The following is a 19,305-nucleotide window of genomic DNA, read 5'->3' on the forward strand; positions in this document are numbered from 1 at the left end:
CGAGAAACCTGTTAAGACCTTTGCGGGAAGTCGCCGGGGCTCGTTTATTTCCAGAAGGGAGTAGCCCGGAGGATAAGCGGGCGGCAACAAGAAATACCGAGGTTTTCCGCGCGCGCGAGAGAGGCTGTTGTAAGTACAAACCAGTGCGGGAAGAGAGGGCAGATCAAAGGCGTCGGCTAACCGAGCCGTTAGTCGCCCGACTGGCAATCGGTCTCCCCTATGGGACCTTGGCAGTGACAATCGCCTATCTCTGTTCGCAGCATGGCGGTTTCTCGAGCCGCGGCGGCAGATTTGCCGGCTCGTTACGCAACCGAACTTCGGAACTCGCGAGGCTTCTAAACGGCCTCGTTAACTCCGCCACGGATGCGCTTCAATTTCTGCCGCCTGCGTGCCTTTTCTTATTCGATTAATCGCTCGCGGAGGGAAACACCGCTCGACGCCGGCTACAAAAGGAATCGCAGGGCAACCGCTTAACCCGTCCGCATCGCGCGACGAGCTGTGCTCGCAAGTTCTCGCACCGGGTAAATCGTCTAACGAACCGATCTCGCGGAAAGATTAAACCAGCTGTCGACGATTTCAAACGGTCTCCGGAATTTTTAGAATTTCTCGGATGGGCGAACACGCGAATTAAAGCGTCGACGCGTCGATCTCGGATAGCGATCGCTCCGCAGGAGGTGGGCGATAAGAAAACCAGGGCAAAGCTGGGGGAACTGGAAGGAGCGGGATGAGGTGGAAATTGCACGTGCGCGATCGCGTGCTCGCGACCGCACGGACGTACATATGTATATCTATCGCGCGTGACAGAGCGTGAGAGAAAGACGTAACGAGCTGCACGGTGAACGAGCGACGAGCAGCTGCCCGAGGAACTTCTTCTTCCCGTTTTACTCGCATTACTTTTCCGCGAACTTCGGTCTCCTCCTCCGTTCCACCGGGAAAACGACGCAGCCGCGGCCGGCGCCTATCCCCCCTCGCCGAAAATAAAGCGTCCCGAAAGCTGCGCTCGACGAGGATTTTTTTCTCGTTCCCGCGGTGCAGCTCTCCGACGTTCAACCACTTACCCGTGTATCGGGGAGAAGTTGAGCCGAGAAAATATAACGACGACGCAGATTTTTAGAAACTTCGGGGAGCGTTCGTCGTAGTTTTCTTGTTAGCGAGGAATCGAGGTCTGATTTCAATCGGTATTTCTTTAGTTTAACGAATGGAGTTCGTTTTAACGACGTTTGTGTCGTTGTTGTACCGATGAAATTGTTTTACGATAACGTTCAAGTGTTTCAATGTTGATTTAGGAAACCGCATGAACTTTTTCCGGTCTCTAAAACTTCTCGACGTCTAGTTCTCCGTTTAGATCGTTGCTTCTGCCTGGCAATTTTCAATTGATTCCTTTGAGAAAGGTGCGCTTCCTTCGTTTGTTCGATAATCGAAACGATTTGTCGAATCCCGGATCTCTTCAGCGCAACAGCCGGGTTTACGAGAAAACGATCGACTCCGAATCTGCGCGATTGGCAATTAGCCACGCGTTTTTCGAGTGTCGGAGACGAGGATGTGTGCTCGTTATCGGCGCTGTCCATTATCTAATTAATTATACACCGGATTAATGGGGAACAGATTAATTCGCCGGGCGACGTAATTTATTTCGCATTGTCCCGTAATTGGCGGGCTGAATGAAAGAGAAAGCTTTCCCGTGAATCGCGCGAGCCAACCGATTGAAAAAGGGAATGCAAATCTGCCGCCTTACGCGTCACACCGCCGATCCTTCCATCCGGAGCGTAATTAATTATTCCTCGATGCGGTAACCGGCGACTGATGGAATAACAAAACAGCAGTAACGCGCAACAACGGAATCGTCGAACAATCGAGTCGACCGTCTTGGATTTTTGTATATAAATCATCGGAGCGCATTTGTCGATGATTCTTTTCCATTATATTTCCGTTGAACTGTCACGGAATTCATTTATTCGACTATCTCTCCGAACAATCGTGTCGTCTCGACAATCCTCGAAGAATTCCAAATCCGAGTCGACTCGTCTCGACGAATCTGGCGGTTTCAGTGTTTCCATCGTTATTTAGGCGTCGCGTCGGTTACGTCAGCGACGCTTGGAAAGGGATGCGCGTCGAAAGTCGAATCGAACGTGGGCGGGCAAAGATTACTCTCGTCTCGTAAATTACCGCGACGGTAACGCGCGCCTCGTAAAATTACGAGTTCAAGGATAGAGACGAAGGCCGCGCAACGAAGTCTCGCGCCTCGTTTCGAAAGTACTTCGCGATTATCCACCGCGATGTTCTTCGTTTTCGCGTGAACTCGTAAGTTCCCTTCCTCCGATGGATTTCGTGCGTAAGAGCCGCGTAAATGCTGCATAAAAACGTAATCTCGAAGATTCTTCACTGTCGAAACGTCAGGTTCAACGAGTAGATTCGCGAAGTGTTCAAGAATCTTCAAAACGGTTCCTCTGCTCGCTGTCTATTTCGCGAGGAATTATCTTGGCTGGAAGTCCCACCGGTTCCTCGGCTCGATTATTTGCACAATTGCTCGCGTCAGACCATCGAGCACTTTATCCCCGACAGCTCCAAATGAATTTCGCTAAGAAGTGCTTCGACGCGTCTCCGTCGGTTTCGACGTTCGAAACTCGCAGCCGAAACTGCAGTCGCAGTTCCACGGTGCCAGAAATCGCTCGAGCGGCGAATATAATCGGCCGCGTTGTTTTCGAGTCGAGTGCCACCGTCGCTTATCTACGGTACAACGAGCAGGAGGTAGATGACACGGTTTTATCGTCGACGCCGCGAAGATTGCGCGACGGCTCGATAAGGGGATATCCAAAGATCGTGATGTAAAACGGGCGTCGGTTCGCGGGATCGCGAAGCGTTCGGCTGCGTCCGGAACCGGCCGGAGTTTTTCAATTTCTCCGACGGAGAACCGTTGCCCGTTGCCTGAGGGATCGCGCCCTAACTCAAATCCGATACGCGATTACGGCACGTGATCTAATCCCGTCGTCTGAGGAAAAGTCGCGCTCCGGTCTCGCCCGGATCCGAGGCACTCGGTTAAATCGATTTCCGATCGGCCCTCTCCTCTTCCCGACGACCCTTTTCCCTTGGCGAGCGTTTTCGGGCCAACGGAACGCCGGAAAGACGCCGTGATTGAACCTCCGCAAACACAGAGGATGACCCGTTTCCTCCGGACGATCTTCCCTTCGCCGGAGCTCCATTTTCCGTCGTGAATCGGCCGCCGAGCGTACTGTGTCGTGCAGGCTTGCATAGAATCTCGGTACTCGGAATAATGGGACAGAAACGGAGCATCGATCCTGGCGCGTCGTTCGGAGGATTGTCGTCTGAACGTTTCGCGAGTGAAATGGGATCGTCTAATCGGCAGAAGGGATTCATGTACGATTCAGTGTTCTACGATATCTGCGCTTTCAAGCGAATATTTCGTATGTATGGTAGAGTCCATTTTTGAGAAAATTATGCGGTGCATAGGTAAATGGGTAACGAAGTCGCGAGACTCACAATTCCCTCAGAAAAGCAACTCACCGAATGCTCACTTCAATGACCATTCTCAATTCGACCACTCTTACATGATTCTCTCTCTCTCTCGTCTTCCGTCTCAGACAGTTTCCGTCGACCACCCAAATCTCGCGTAAACTCTCGGCGATGCGCTTTTTCTGCATTCAGAAGCGCTCGCTCGATCGCAAACACTCTTCGCTCACGCCCAAGCTTATCCAAACAACGAGGCCCACGTTAATTTATGACACCCACGTCAAACATTCGCTCCGGCGCTCTCGCTCGAGGAAAACTCCTCCCGCAATCCGTTCGAACAGACGCGAGCGGACGTAATCGTGCAACGAATTCCAAATCGACGCTTCGATGTCGAGATCGAACGGGAACACGAGGGGAACAGGCCGGTGGAAATCGTCCGAGGCAGCTACGATGATCGATGATCGGCCGGCCGTCATTAATTAGACCGTGATTCTGGCTGGACGAGCGCGCGGAGAACGGATTGCCTCGAATCGCGTGAATCGCGTGACAATGGCACGCGCGTAGGCGAAACGACGACACACGGCCCGATTCGCGGTCCGTGCCTTTCCCGTGCACACCGAAGCCGGGTCATTACGATTCTCACGCTCCCTTTACGACATTTCACCGTACGCGCCGCTGACGGCCCGGTCCGTTTTCCAGCGGCGCGCGAAACTCCCGGCGAGCACGCCGACGACGCGACTGTAAATCGCGCGCCGCGAGATTTACGCTCGTTTAAATCCCTCCGTACTTTGTCCGCCGTTGACTAATGCATCGGCTCCGCGAGCGAAAGGGGAGCGGGCCCCGTAAATCGGAATCGAAGGTGCGCGAAGTGGGACGCCGCGCTCTAAAAGATCGCGGCTTCGATGTTCGAAAATCCGCGATTATCGAGATGTTGAATTTGAAATGCCAGTAACGTAGATAGTGATACATTAAGAGTGAATTCTGTATAACATTGATACGATTCGAATAATTAGTGTGGTACTCCTTAATTGTTGTAATTACAACCCAGTTAAAAATTGACAAAAGTCACGTGAAGAGATTTCAGTCGAATCGAGTGTTTTCGGTGCTGCGCTAAAAACTCTAAGTGGGTCTATCTTCTCAGCTGTTACTCCAGTGTCGAATCCTAACTTTAAAATAGAGTAAACTAGTTAAACTAGAGTCGAATATTGAATTGGGTAAAAAGTTTCTCCAGACTTTTCAAAGGGAAGTTCAACAGGAAGTTTCACTTTACTCGATTAAACTTCGCGGAAGCATATTCGCAGGTAACTTTCGTCGTTCTTCGGGCAGCAGCGATTCAGGGTGATTCGCGTTTAAGTAGAAAACGGGATGAAGATCTTCCTAAGCGAGCGTTAGGAGAGCTAACCGAGGCATCAGTATGAAATTTAAGCTCGGTAACGAGCTTCCGGGAAGACGGTGTGTATCTTACCTTCGTGACTTTGCTGCTGGCTCACCGAAATAGCTAGCCCGCCGACAGCTTGCTAAACACAGTCAACAGGTAGACCGATAGGTAAACACGGTTCTACGGCAGAACCGTGGGACGTGCTGGCGGCTCGAAACTCAACATTCGAAGTCGAAGCTCATATTCTCCTCGCAGCTCTCGCTATTAGCCATCCTAATTGACGCGTTCGCTTCTTCGTCGGAACAGCCGATCGCTCGATTGACACTCGACCCTCCATATTTCATGAATTTTCAAACGGCTTTCGCGACTCGAAGTTGACATTTAAATTCACCTCTTAACTTCCGCTTCAACCAACTTCTCGATCGATTCGATTCGTTCTCGCGCCCGACGACAAACACCGCTCTCTTTACTTGAACTTTCTCGAACTGGACGAGTAGAATAGACCGGAGCTGCATTCGTTGCATCGGAAATGATCTTTTCGTTCCTCGTCTCTCATTCGCGACACGAAGATCCAAACATTCGTTCAGTTTCCCTTAACGTACGATTTGCTATCCGCTTCGTTCTCCTTATCAATTCTCTCCACTTTCCGTTTCATCGAAACGCTCCAGCGAGTAACCCGCTCGATTCGAGAGGTTGTCGCGCGAGAAATTTTCAGACAGCCACGCGGCCGATAACGCGAATGACTCGCGTGCCGGCGAATTGGGTTAGCCGCTTCCGGTTCCGGGGAACGGTGAAAGCCTCCACGAGTGATCTCTCGCGAGACGTTTGGTCTGGTCTAGTGCCGGCGGAGGAGGACTCGCACCGGAAGACCGTCTGCCCCGACGGTCCGCTCCGTTTTCGCGTTTCCATCCAGATCTCCGGTGCCCCGTAACAAAGTTCACGCTCCGCGAAAACTTTCCTCCGCTCGGGGATTCGCTCGTTAACGTTGCGGCCGGTATAAATACGCGGCGCGCTCGCATCGTCGTTGCGCACCGCGCATTCTCGCCTCTCTCGTTTCTACGTCTGCGTTACGTAAACACGCCGCTGCTACACCTGCCGCGTTACTTCTATATTTAGCGCGGTTATGTCAGATTATGATACCGGTATCGAGTGCTTTTTCGGGCCGATTCATTCGACTCCGCTAGGACCGTCGCTCGCACCGATACTCGCCGAACGCGATATCGGCTCGCCTTGCAGCTTCGATCAGTTTCGATCGAGTGTTTCGAGTTGAGCTGAAGTGTTTCATCTCAGTTCATTGAATTCAGTGTTGAACACAGCAAACATTATTCGGTAAATGTTCGCGTCGAGATCGATCGATTTTATCTACTATTAACGAGTACGAAAGTTTCGTTGCCACTGAAATATTCTCGAGACCTTTCCTCATTTCTCATTTCCAATCGAACGCGACTACAGAAGTTTCCGAAATCTCTCCGAAAGCGACAAACCGCGAAAACATTGTTCCGCCGCGAGACGCGTCTCGGCGATCGGCGTTGAAGGATCGTTCCCGCTTCGGAGGAAATGTTGCCTGAAAAACGGCACCAGGAAGGAGCGATCACGCGCGATCATGCGCAGATAGCTCGCCTGTCCGGAGTTAAATCGTAAACACGTCGATCTTTGTGCGACCGCGAGGCAAAAACTAATCTCGCAGCTGGTTGCGTAAGTTTATCGACGAGTAGAACCGAAGTGACTGTCCGCGGCGGTTTTCCCACACCACCTGAGAATATTCGACGTTATACGCGAAGAAAGTGGCTCGCGGTAATCTCGAGCGGCGGTCTAAAAGCGATGAATGGGATTAGCGGCGCGGAAAAATATATCTCGTGCTGGCCGCGTTCCTTTCGTCGCGCGCAACGTTTCCACGCGAACCCGACGCGCGCCCGTTTAATCTAGCATTCGACGTTTGAATGCCTTCCCGAATGCATCCCGATGCATCGGGCGATCTGCTCGCGACTAAATCCGGGCCTCCGTTGCCAGAACCAGGGGACAGTGACCGATGCATTGTCGCGTAAAGATTCCCTACATTCTCGCCGTTCGTCTATGCCAGAGGTCGATAACCTTTTTTCACCGAGTTATTTTTCCGTGGATTTACTCGGAAGATTGAACAGCTGGAATTATTATTTCTATCTATTCATTTATTCGTTGAGACTGTTGGCTATGGTTACAAGGTAGTCGAATAATCAAACAGTCATTACTGCTAATTGTCTCAGCGAGGTAGAAGAGTTACAGATTTTATATGAAAGAGTTCATCGCCAACGTCCATTGAAACCCAGAATTCATTTCTTATCTGAAGGAAGCTAACGAATCAGCGATTATCGTTGCGATGACGTCGCTCCAGGTTTCCTGCGAATCTGTTCTCCCGTAGATTCCATCGAGATTTCGTTCGAAATGTCACTCGGATGCGCCGCCGTGGAGACGAACGTTTAATTTTGGACAAGGAATCGTCAGCCGCGCGGAACCGATACTACACCCCGACGCGTTAAGCAACGTCTGACCCACTGATCCCGAGCCAGAGTCCGAAACCGTTTGTCCAGGCACGATTGTCGTGGTTTTAATCAGCGGCGTTTGTGGGGCGAGAAGTCTCGTCGCGGTGGTCGGATTAGCCTGCGACGCGAATGGAAATGTGCCAAAATTCGTGCTAATGCGGGACCGATCCGCGAACTAGGCCGCCGGGCATTATCTTTAGTAATTAAAGTCGCTGCCGCGCTCCTCGGCGTCGGCCGCGGTCGATCGGTTCGAAGTGAACGTTCGAGAGAGCGTCGTCGCGTTTACTCGCGCGAGCCTCTACTCGCAATTATTTCTCGTACATTTTATTTATAGCTCCGATTCAATTCTAGCCTCAGCTTCTGGGTCGAGTTCCAATCTCGTCCTTGCGCAATATTCCACGATAATCACGTTAACGATAATGGCACGTCGAATGTTTGAAAAATCGCACGCAACTGCAATATTCGCTGATGACTCCTCGAGCACGGGATCTAACGCCTGACACCGACAAATGATGCTTCGCGTGGCAGCTTATCGTTTTTCTATACAATTTTCCTTGAAATTAGTTCATGAAACTGTTGGATGACCTATAGGTGTCTCTGACCCCGCTTTCGTCCCTTTGCCCAGAGTTCCCACGAGACCCTGCTTCTCCATATTCTCTATATAAGGACCCCAAAGTTGCGAGACACGAGCATTCTAGAATCCGATCCCATTACGCTGCCGATCGGTACTCCGCTCCAATTCTGCCATACAAGGCTTGCGCAGATTCTTGTAACAATATTCTCGAAATATACATTTCATAAAACTCCGCTCTACTCGGCGAATACGCGTTACCCACGCGAAATCGCAGCGACATGGAACGTCGAAAACTCGCAACGCCAACGAAAATCCGTTCGTCTCCATCCGTCTCGCAAGAGGACTTCGCATCTTTCGATTCCTAGCGTCGTAGACGTTTTCGCCCGTCAGCGGAATCGTTTCCAGCGATCGCGCGTTTCGAAACTCGATTCCCGGTGACTCGATATCGACGCGGAACGAGGAATCCGCGGAAACGCGTTCACGGGCCGCTTGGTTCCGCGTCGGAGCGGCTGCTCGCGGGCTCTAGGAAAGCTGGAGCCGCCAGCCTCTCGATATATATTAGATTTCTCTGATCCTGTCCGGGAATGCAAATGCGCCGCGCCGGTGAAAACGCGGACGAAACGTAACCACTTTCTTGGGACGGCTAGAGGTGTGTTCCGGTCCGTGAAGTAATCGTACCTGTTTCGCCGTCTCCCACGTTGGCCAAGTGTCGTGGGACTCCTCGGCGGAGGTCTATCAGCGGCACGCTGCTCGATTGCGAAACGAAATTTCACCGGGTCGGTCAACGGGGACGCACACTCGTTCGCTATTTTAACGTCGCCGGGTTACGGAAATTTCGGGCGGGTTAGCCTCGCAGCTGCTCGATGATCGGTCATTCGCTCGGCTCTTCCTCGTTTAGACCCGATACACGCTATCGGGCCGCGCACAGCTCCTTGCTTGCCTTTTGTTCTCGACGGGCGAAGATAGAACGAGATCGGACCGGGATTCGGACTTGATCCGCGCTAACGGCGAACGCTTTGCCGCGGCGACGCGTCTAGAAACGAGAGCTTTCGGCGCGAAGTGAAAATACTAGACGCGCGCGGTGTTTCGATTCATCTTGTAAGCCTGCTCGATTTCAATGCGAAGGGGATTCGAGTTTTTCTCCCCGATTTCGATTACGAGGATCGTCCGGTTATTAATTCCCCGGTGGAACAAGGAGTTACATATTCATCGTGGGAGGGAGTTTCTGCTAAAGGTTAAACATTCGCCGGTGAAGAATGGTATTTATATTCATTATATTCGGTGTAAAGTATTCGCCGCGAGTTTCGCTCGTTATTATAAGGCATGAAATTAGTCCGTTGCCTCGAATTATGTATTATTCATCGTTACTTACGACCGACATTTGAATATCTACGCGAATCTACATTTTTATAGACGACGTTCCTAGGTTTAATTTGTAGCTTCTATGCTCTACGAGAGAATCGCTGGTTAGTTGGTAAGAATACTATTGTCTATAGAAATGGAACATTGCCGCGAGGATTCAATCGGGTCAAACGGAAAAGAGGAATATTAGTCTAGCTTACTTTCGCCGTAGGGCGAGTCAGGAAAATGGTTTCCCACTATCTAAACTAAACTGTTAATGTCACGTAAGAAGTCAATGTTATTCGAAACAATAGAGGACATTTGACAATTTAAATGTCATCAGGCCACCTCGCCCAGATTGACCTTAATAGGAATTTTATGACAGCTGACGAATCACGATCGAAATAGGCCCAATTATATCGGAATCGATATTCGAAGGGATCGTCGCGTAGCGGATGCGGCGATCTCGATTGGGCGCGGATCGCGAAGGCGGAAATCGATACAGTTCGAAGCATCGGACGTACCGGACAAACGCGATGCGATGCGTGCGCTCGTATTTGAAATTAATAGGCCGCTATTACTTGGCCTAGTGAATCGAGTAAACGCTCGGCTCGCTCCTATCTGGTACGACGACCTGTCTCTTGAACGAAAAGAATAGACGCCTCGGCGATGCACCATTTACCATGAGGGGCGTGCTCGTTGCGGGCATTGAGTGACGATTGGCATCGATGACATTCAAATCGAAGGTCGCCGATAGTTTCTTGTTAACTGCGCGTCCTGTCGATCAGTCTATTCAACGTTGAAAACGAAGCGATCCGCTTTTATTCGTATCTTATCTCGCGTATCAACCCTTATCACGAGACCCGTGTCGCGACCCTCCCTTTTAACCTTTAACCCTTAGCACTCCAGATGGTTTTGTAATCTAGGGTAGTTTCTTTAAGATTTATTCAAATGTCTAATATTATAACTGGTGCAATATTGGAGCCTACGGAGTTCAAAGGGTTAATTCTTTGGGATTAGGTGGATTAACCACTGTCTCACCGTTTGCTTAGCTGTTTATGCATAGTGGTGTATATTTTAACCCACCTTGGGAAATTCAAGTTACTCACAGTACAGTTTCATATTTTATTGAAAGTTCTCCGGTGCTTCGAACTAAGTTATCGAATCATTTGGCATTTTATCGTTAAGCATTTATTAGAAAGGAACAAGAATCGTAGGTTCGACCTGTCCGCACATTTACGTCGACGATTGAAAGTTGTTCATAGAAGAACGACATTTAACCTGAACTGGAAGAGATGTAATCGCATTTAGATTTGCTGTCCTCCGACTGCAATTTTCCCCGCGAGTCCGACACGATATTGCGAGTCAAGAGGTCAACTGCCGTCGCTCGACGAGTTTTATTAGATCGCCGCGGAACGGCGCTATCGTGTTTCGTTGCCCGCAAATCCAGCTTTTAACGCGTTGTCCGTTTCCGACGGACGACCGAAACACGCGTCGCGTAAAACTAATCTCGACCCTCGAAACGTAACAGAAGCTCGACGGTCGCTTTCCCATCGGCGAGAAGGGATTTTTTGAGCCGGTGCCAAGCGCGAGGGTAAAGCACACCGGGGTCTCGTACTCATTATATCCACGAGATAGCCGCGCGCCAAGTTTCACCCTTTCACGAGAGCACGGTGCCTCGGAGCGCGTCGTCCGACGGGAATCGAGCAGCGCGTGTCGCTCGAAAATTGGAAATCCTGGCTCGACCTTTCCAAGATTCGATGCTTCGTTGGAGGTTGTAGATGGGATATTGATAAAAAAGCTCATCGTCGAGATTCAACCGTCTGCACTCGAGAAATGACTCTTCGTCGCTCGATTTCACGGTAGAATTATTAAGTTCGATGTTTAATATTAAACCTCGTACACTATAATTTACATATATGAAATATTGAAGTGAAGCAGGACGCACTCCGAACATTCCCGTGCGAGTTCCCGTCGATCCCGATGCTCCAGACGCGATTTCACCAGCGGATCCTCGCGATCCTCGCGAAAGAAAGGCCGTCCGCGACTCTATAGAAGGAGCGAACCGGGCCGCGACTTTCATCGAATCGACGATACTCGATCCCGTCGAAATACCGCAGCCTCGTCCCCTAAATTTTCGAATATTTGGCTCGGCGCCAGGACAGGACAGGACAAGACAGAACAGAACAGAATAGAACGGAAGGGAACAGGACAGGCTCCCGAGGCTTCTCCCCGTCGGGGCGAGCGAGAGAGCGTCGCGGAACCCGCGACACCCGATACGTATTAATGGACAAATCTCATCAACGGTCCGTTAAAGACGCGTTTAACGATGCCACGAGCCGACAGCGGCTCGCGTTCTCCCGGCCCCGAGGCTTTGCAGCCCATAAATCCCGTCGACAACGAACCCGGCAACGCGCCCGCTAAAACGCGCCCGGTAATTGGCTCGGTATGCACGAGTACGCGCGCCTATCGACCGTCTTCCTCTTCCTTTTCCAGCTTTCGTCGCGGTCCTCGCTTTTTCGGAAGTTCCGCTCCGCGCTGTTTCCCCCGTTACTCGTCGCGATCGTTTGCGAATCAACTTTTTTCACCGCGTTAACACGTCGACCGCCGAACGAACGCCCGTCGAGACTGCCGTGCAGTCGACGCGGAGTTTTCATCGGAGTACCTCCGTTCACAGCGTTTCAATGAAACCGACTGCGAAGGTCGCGAGCAATTTTCGCGATATCCTTTGAAAACCACTGTAACGAGATTCGATATCGAATCGGAATATTCACCGACAGAACTCTATCGCGATTGGTGACCGTGAGGCTGCGAGTTACAAGACTTCTCATTGATGTACTTAAATCCCGCTGATTGGAATGCTTAAAGCTGAAACGGAGGTGGTTTAGGGAGAAAACGGGTTAACGGAAGTCGATGTATCGATTATCGGAATCCGATGAGTGGACGAAAGGAGCTCGGCGAACCGCGGATTTGTTAGGCTACGGGACCACCTTTCTTTATCTCGTCCCGTGTAACGTTGCGCTCGCGAGCCTCGGGTGCGCGGTCCGTTTCACGAGCCCGCCGACTTCTCCCTAGGGAAGTGATCCGAAGTTGCAATTAAAGCTGTCTAATAAAACTATCGCCGAGCGTTGCGCAATTTCCGGGCCGCCCGCGATGCAATTAAAAAGTCGTTAGCTGGTCGAGATCCCCGGCGATCGTAATGTATGTCGATAAAAACGGAACCGGGACTTTCGGCGCTTGCGTTCCTATTTTCGCGAGCGATCCGCGTCAACGGAAGGATCGCTTGGAAACTGCATTAGTCGAAAGTGGCGTCGTAACGCAGTTTTACCGTTGACGTCGGCGAGAGTTCCATAACAGTAGGATTATAGAGCGCGTCAACTTGACATTGAAGTTTACGAATATTATTTGGTAAACGTTTACGTTGATTCTTATTGATAGAGTCACACGAATACATACCCTAATCGTCTGTTTGAAAATTTGTAACGTCCAAGATCTAAGCGAAGGATAAGCTACGCCAATTCGTGACGCCAATCCTCCGTCGAAGATAAAGACGTATCGAGCGGCCGTAACAGACGCGAAATCTGCGCCTCGCCTCCTCTTTTTGTCGGTCCGTATATTCGAGGAAGCAACTTTTTCGTCCGCGCCGCCTCCCTCGGATCGTATCTCGGCAATTCCTGGACGCCAGCCCCGGCGACCATTAGCTGCTGACAGGGCTATAAGAAACGAGGGGTTAATATCGTGCTTTATCGATTTCGTGTCATGCTAAACTGTTCTCTGGCCGCCGGTGGAAGCCGTATCCGTGTCCCTTCTCGCAGTCGCTGTAGCACGAAACTTTTCTCGTGGTTCATGGTCGTCGTGTGAACATTGCGAACATCACCGCCGAATTCCCTCAAATATCTCGCCATCACCCTTCCCTAACATCATCATTCCTAATGTCATCGTCGTATCATGTAAAACTCGGACATTTGCTATGCAACCGAATAATTGCTACTATATAAACTCGAATGACCGAAGTACCGTTAGCATTCGGTGAATTCGAATCCGCGAGATAACACGGATAGCCGAGGTGGTCAGGAAAATCAGAAGCCCGGATAGCAAGGGGTTGCCGGCGTAAGCCCGATAAGAATGCCGCAGGCTGCACCGGTTCGGCGCAATGCTCGGAGGCGTTAGCGAGAGAAATCGAGAGAGGCGAGGTCGACATTCGAGGAATCCTCCTGGCGGGCTAGCTGGCTGTACCTGTTCGCGCATTATCTTCCGTTAACTCCCGTGCATACCGTTATCCATTCCTCGCGTTTGCAACCACCAGCTGTGCCGGTCCGGCTGGAATTCGCGTAGGTCTCGATCTCCCACGATCGCGAGCGAGAGCGCGGGCAACGCCGCACGCGCGCGCACCTTTTACTCTTACTTTCGCCCAACGACCTGCTATTTATCGCCGATCCAGCCGCGGATGGTGACACCGTTCTCCCCTCCCTCTCTTTCCCGCTTAATCCAGATTGCTTCACGACCGTCCGGTGTCCACCGATACGGCAGCAATTATGCTCCGTGCACTGATCCTTTCGCTTCCGTTTCTACACTTTTGCCTCCGACATCCAGCTTCCCAACCGATTTTTCCGATCCTCGTCTTTGCTCGTGGCCGTTGGTACCACCGAATAGATCGAAAGCATTTCGAATGTCTTCTGCAGCTATCATTGTAGGGCTATTAAAATAAAAATTAAGTCCGTAGTCAGGTTAAATATAACGGCGACTAACTGCTTTTCCAAAAAGGAAAACTCAGTCGGTGGCGTACGTGACCCAGGTCATAGTGGTCCCCTTGCTCATAAATTTGTCAATGGGCCTGGTCTATCTCTCAGACCCCAAGTATCGACGAGCAAAAGGGCGAACCGTCTACAATACGAATCGATCCAGTTTCCCTATGGCATCTTTTAACGATACACCGTTTTCTCCGTTGCAGAACATGAAGTGAGAGGACAGAGTCTCCATCAGGGATGAAATCCTGACGAGAGAGCAGAGTCTATCATCATGATGGAACCACCAGTTACGAGCAAGGTCCTACGGGCTCCTAACCTGAAGAGGGGTCAGGAGAACGTCAGGATTCAGGACAGGGTGAGTAAGCGGACGGGAGAGCCCCTCCCGGTTCTCTGGTTTCTAATTAGGTCCACTTAATAAATCGATGCGGCACATCGGTTCAACCCTGTCGCCATGGAATCGGCCGAACCGTTTCCCTCGTACTCCATTGTAGTCTGTACTTTCGCGTCTGAAATTCTGAAAGCTGTAGGATACCTGTCGGCCGACAAGAGAAGACTTACATCGGTGCCACTCGCGTTAAAGAAAGGAATGCTCTTTTACCAGCTGGCTCTTAACAAGTCTATTTCCCTTTCTTGCCGAGCACTTTTACCTCGTATCTGTCCGAAGACAATCGCCGCATAAATCATCCAGATACGCGGCGTTGCTGGTTTATCCGTCCCGACCGCGATTCCGACTAAGCCACCGCCTCGGCTTATCCAAAGTTTCGAGCGTTGTCCATTCGATCGTCGGAAATAGAAAGCGACGGGACGATCGGTCGGACGTACGCGCCGCGATACGCGGGTTCCCCGTAGCGGATCGGAAGACAATAGCCGCAGCCCGACCGTGTCGACTTCTCGACGCGCGCCGGATGCACATTATGCATCCCTGTCGATGCTGCGGTGACGTCACGCGATTCTCCTTTTTTTCGAGGACTCGGTTCCTCTATCTCTCGACGATGACGTCGAGGAGCGTCAACCGTGCGCCTTACTCGTCGGCTCATCCTACAAGCGCTGTCCTTTCTTAGACGATACACCTCGCGATCGCCGAATCTCTTGTATGTCAGCGATGCAATTGTTTGGAATGGCAGCGAGCTGTTGGAGAATAGGAAGACATTGGGGATGCACTGGTTTCCTCGATGATTAACCTCGTGCCTGCGATATCTTTCAACTGTGATCGATACCGCATCAACCCTTTGCAGAGAGCTGACGCTCGACTGCCATTTGATTCGATACATGTTGTGTAATTGAGAATTCAATATTGAATATTGTCCGTTGCAAAGGGTTGATTAACCCTCGTTCCATGTTTACCTATCCTAAAACCCGTCCTAATTATTGCGATGTTTCTGAAGCAATACAGAATTCGACGATACTGAAATGTAGTAGGTCGCTTCCACGCGTTCCCTCTCGGTGATGTTTCCCAGTCGAGGATCGGGTTTCTTATCCACGCGCGAACCGCGTCGCGCAGCGCTTGCACTTGCACCGCTTGCCAGCAGCACCGAGATTAGCTTCCTCGGCTTCGCGTTTCGCGATAAGCCCGGCTGGAAATTTTCATTCGCATTTCGACGTTGTTCCTCGAAGGACTAGTCTAACAGGATTCGTCGTTTAGATGGAAACTTTTCCAGTTGTGCTGTACGAAGATGGAGAACACTGCTTTCGGAAGCAGGACCACACCTGCTCGCACGCTTACGCGTCTGTAAACAATCTCTTTGAAAGCTTATCTTAAGCCTATAGAGATCGAGCAACTAATCTGCATATGCAATCATTTATTTACGTCGTTTTTCTTTCCGCGTTGGCCATGCGTCGATGGCCAACTCTTCCGAATTGTTGCAAACGATTGCAACCAGCCGATCGGTATCAAGTCGAAACATTTAGTAATCATGTAACACAAGAACTATGACGAAACTACGATTCTACGAAATAAGATTCTTCAGTGTTTGTCTTGAAAATATAAATGACAATACGTATTGCTTCGAATCGACGTTGATGTCATCCGTCGTTTCAATTATAAATTCGCAAGCTTGATTCGCGATGATTGATTTGATCGTGGAACAAGTGGTCGTCGATAAACATACCGTCTGCCTTACCAGTTGATCCGTGCCCGCGAAGACTATGACGACTCGCGCTCTCTGTTAGATCAGCCTAGTACTATGTCTCGCTGACCTAGCCGCGTTCACCGGGTACACGACTTGAAACCCAACTCGAATTTTACATCGCGTTGGACTTTCGTGAATTTCACGTTCTCGAATATATTAACCGAACGCTAAAGCGAAACCCAAATTCACGGTAACGTGCAAACGAACCCGAAAATTATCGGCGACTCGCGACTTTCTGCACCATCTCTATGTTTTCGCTGGAAGCGACACGATTCCAGCTCTCGACGCAGAATTTCGGTGTAGCAATCTTCGCGATTGCATTATTCTCTCGAATGCTACGTACCCTATTACCCAAGCATCAGAAAAATGTCGCGGAGCAATCCCATCGGGACGCGAGAACTCGAAAATCGCTGATTCCCCCATCGGAGAATAGCTCCCGCTAATTTACCGATGAGATTCTCGGCCGGCCGAGGTCTTAGAACTCCGGTAATTCGGTTAGCATCGATTCCCAAACAATCTCCGAGTGCTTTGCCCCGGAATATCGGAAGACCGTCCAGAATTCGGGAGCCGGATGACCGAGACCTCGGCGAAATTCATTTGCAACGCAGTCGCGGAACAGGTGAACGGGTCGCAGCTGGCGCGGGTCGTCGACCGGGTTCGACACACTTTGCCCAGACAACCCTCTGCTTTTACTTTTTCTCGAAAGGGCCAATGCCATTCTCCCGGCCGACCGCTCGCCGGAGCTTACCTTCCGCGATTACGTTGCTAATTGCGAAACGAACGAGCTTCTATCCGCTTTGAGAAGCTTTCCGGCCGGCTTCGAATTTTAAACGTTCCAATATTCGTCGATGATACGACGATCGGTTTTCCGGAACTACGTTTCGAACAATTAGAGTAAAGAGTTGTAACGCAGCTCCTCGGTTTCATGTTCTGCCTGAGACCTGATTGGCAGCCTAAATTGCTCGGAATTATTGCGTGAAATGCAGACGAACTAACAAGGTGATTTTGCGAACAAAGAATAATAGAGTCTGCTGTGAGAAACTCCTCGATCGAGAAATCGTACGCTCGTTCGTGCCGTTCGGAAATCCTCTGCGAGAAACAGCGAGCTAGGCTAGCCGGCTAGCGATAGAAGCGGAGGAGAAGAGGGAGAATCGGATGACCATCACTAGCTACGACTTCCTGTTTTGTCTAACGGTACGACACACCGGCGATTCTTCCTCGACGCTCCCAGCGGCTGATCTTTTGATCTCGCGGCGGTTCGGTCGCGAATCGATGCGGTTCATTCGACCCCGCGATGTTGGCGTGCCTCTGGGCGGGGTCGAAGCAAATAGCATTGATTTTTTCGCCGGAAGAAACTCCACGGATTGATCAATGGACATAACCCTTGCCTTATGGCACCGGCTGGGACCCGCGAATTTCTCAAACTGAACTTGAACCCTTTGCACTCGAGAGGTGACTCTCAGTCACCACTTGCTTTGATTCGCAAAATTATAAAGTCTTATATATAATATTGAACTTTGTATGATTGATATATGTTCTCTCATTAATTAGTTTTAAAGAACATTGTATCTCATCGGAGAATGTTGAATATTTTTAGTGAGTACCTATAATTTTCTTCCGATTAATTATTTAGTACTCATACGCCTGAGGAAGAATATGTATTCTTTTTTATTGGTTCTAAATACAAATGTCATAATACATTTAAGGACAAGGTTGTATAGTTTATAGTGACATGTTTCAACTCCGCCGTGACTTGGAGTGCGAAGGGTTAAGGAACAAGGTATAAATCGCGGGGGTGTCGAGCGTTTCTTTGCGACGATCGTCTCGCGATAAGCGATTCTCCGAAACGAATGGAAGTCGCGTTAGACAGCCGCGACGGACGGTCCGTAATTCCTAACGGCGGTTCTATAAACCTTTTAGGCGTTATTGCGTCTGGGGTTAATGGTTAATAAGGGGCGCGGCCCTGCTTGCCAACGGCCCTTTTACGTCCCTTCCAATATAGCGCCGAGTTTTACTACCCGCGAGCGGGCGAGCGTGCGCGCCGGCTTTTAATAGAATTGCTTCTTATCACGCGACTCTTTCCCGATGCACCGAGCGTGCGCCTCGCCTCGCCTCGCCTCGCCTTATATTTCGCGTTCTGCCGAATCGAACATCCGCGGGCTAATTCGCCGTTCGTTCATTTAACGAGTTCGATCTCGATTCGGACGAACGGTTCGCGCTTTCGACGTTGCCGTCGAAGCAGTTCGATAGAATCTGATGTTCGTATGTCACGCGCCGATACTATCGATGCATCGAGAAAGCATCTGTTAATCGTCGTCGAGCACTCGTAATCGCGAGATCAAAGTATCCACGCCGAAACTTCATCGAACCCCTTTTTAACCCTTTGCACTCTGAAAATTTGTCACTAGAAATATTCGATTTATTTTGATGAGATGTAGATGGCATTTTTTTAAACTTAACGAGGAATCTATTCGTAAAATAAGAGGAACAATATTTTATTTCCACGTTTCAAGTCTTAATGTTAAATACAATTTTACAATTCTGATGCATCAATCGAGTGGTGACTTAATTGCCGAATTCTTTCGGTACGCAGGAAAGATTCTCGTTTCGACTGGAGTCGCGTCTCTAATTTCTTTCTAGCGGCAGCCAGCGAGTGTTAACGGGTTCGATCTCTACTCAAACGAACAGTTAATGTTCCGAGTCGGTCCGCGACGCTCGCCGCTCCGACGGAATACATAATTGAGAGGCTCGGGTCTCGTCCGACGTCGAATCTTCGCGGCAGACAATTTCCGGAAGCGGAAGAGAGCCCCGGCTCCGCGCGACGGACACGGAGATCGGCGCTTGAATGAATTATTCGCTCGATCCATTTTCGTCTGCGGAGTTCACCCTCGCGAGCGATCGACCGTTCCATTCCGAACATCGGACGTTTTAATCGATATCGTATTTCCGTTGAACAACCCTCGGCATTCCAAAGGGTTTCCACTAATAAGATTCGATTTTCTGATAAGCTACCGATATTTAATGTGTTTCATACAAATTAAGGAACACGGTTGATTCGGTTCACGATATTTGAATATTTCACGTGTCGATGCGTTATACAAGGCTTAATGTTAAACTAGATTTTATAACGTTCTATCAAATTAAGTGG

At 50.2% G+C, this 19,305-nt stretch overlaps 1 protein-coding gene across 3 annotated transcripts in view; it reads left to right on the plus strand.

Moving 5' to 3' along the window:
• Nucleotides 1-19,305, plus strand: part of Wdr62 (WD repeat domain 62) — a 104,675-nt gene that overhangs the window by 30,485 nt on the left and 54,885 nt on the right. For all 3 annotated transcript variants that reach the window (XM_031971386.2, XM_031971385.2, XM_031971387.2), the window contains one exon: nucleotides 14,232-14,383. In XM_031971386.2, the coding sequence (XP_031827246.2) occupies nucleotides 14,300-14,383 (84 nt within the window). In that variant the 5' untranslated portion in view covers nucleotides 14,232-14,299. The remainder of the gene's footprint in view (nucleotides 1-14,231; nucleotides 14,384-19,305) is intronic.

The sequence above is a fragment of the Nomia melanderi genome, chromosome 5 (assembly GCF_051020985.1).
Source record: "Nomia melanderi isolate GNS246 chromosome 5, iyNomMela1, whole genome shotgun sequence".
NCBI classification, from domain to species: Eukaryota; Metazoa; Arthropoda; class Insecta; order Hymenoptera; family Halictidae; genus Nomia; species Nomia melanderi.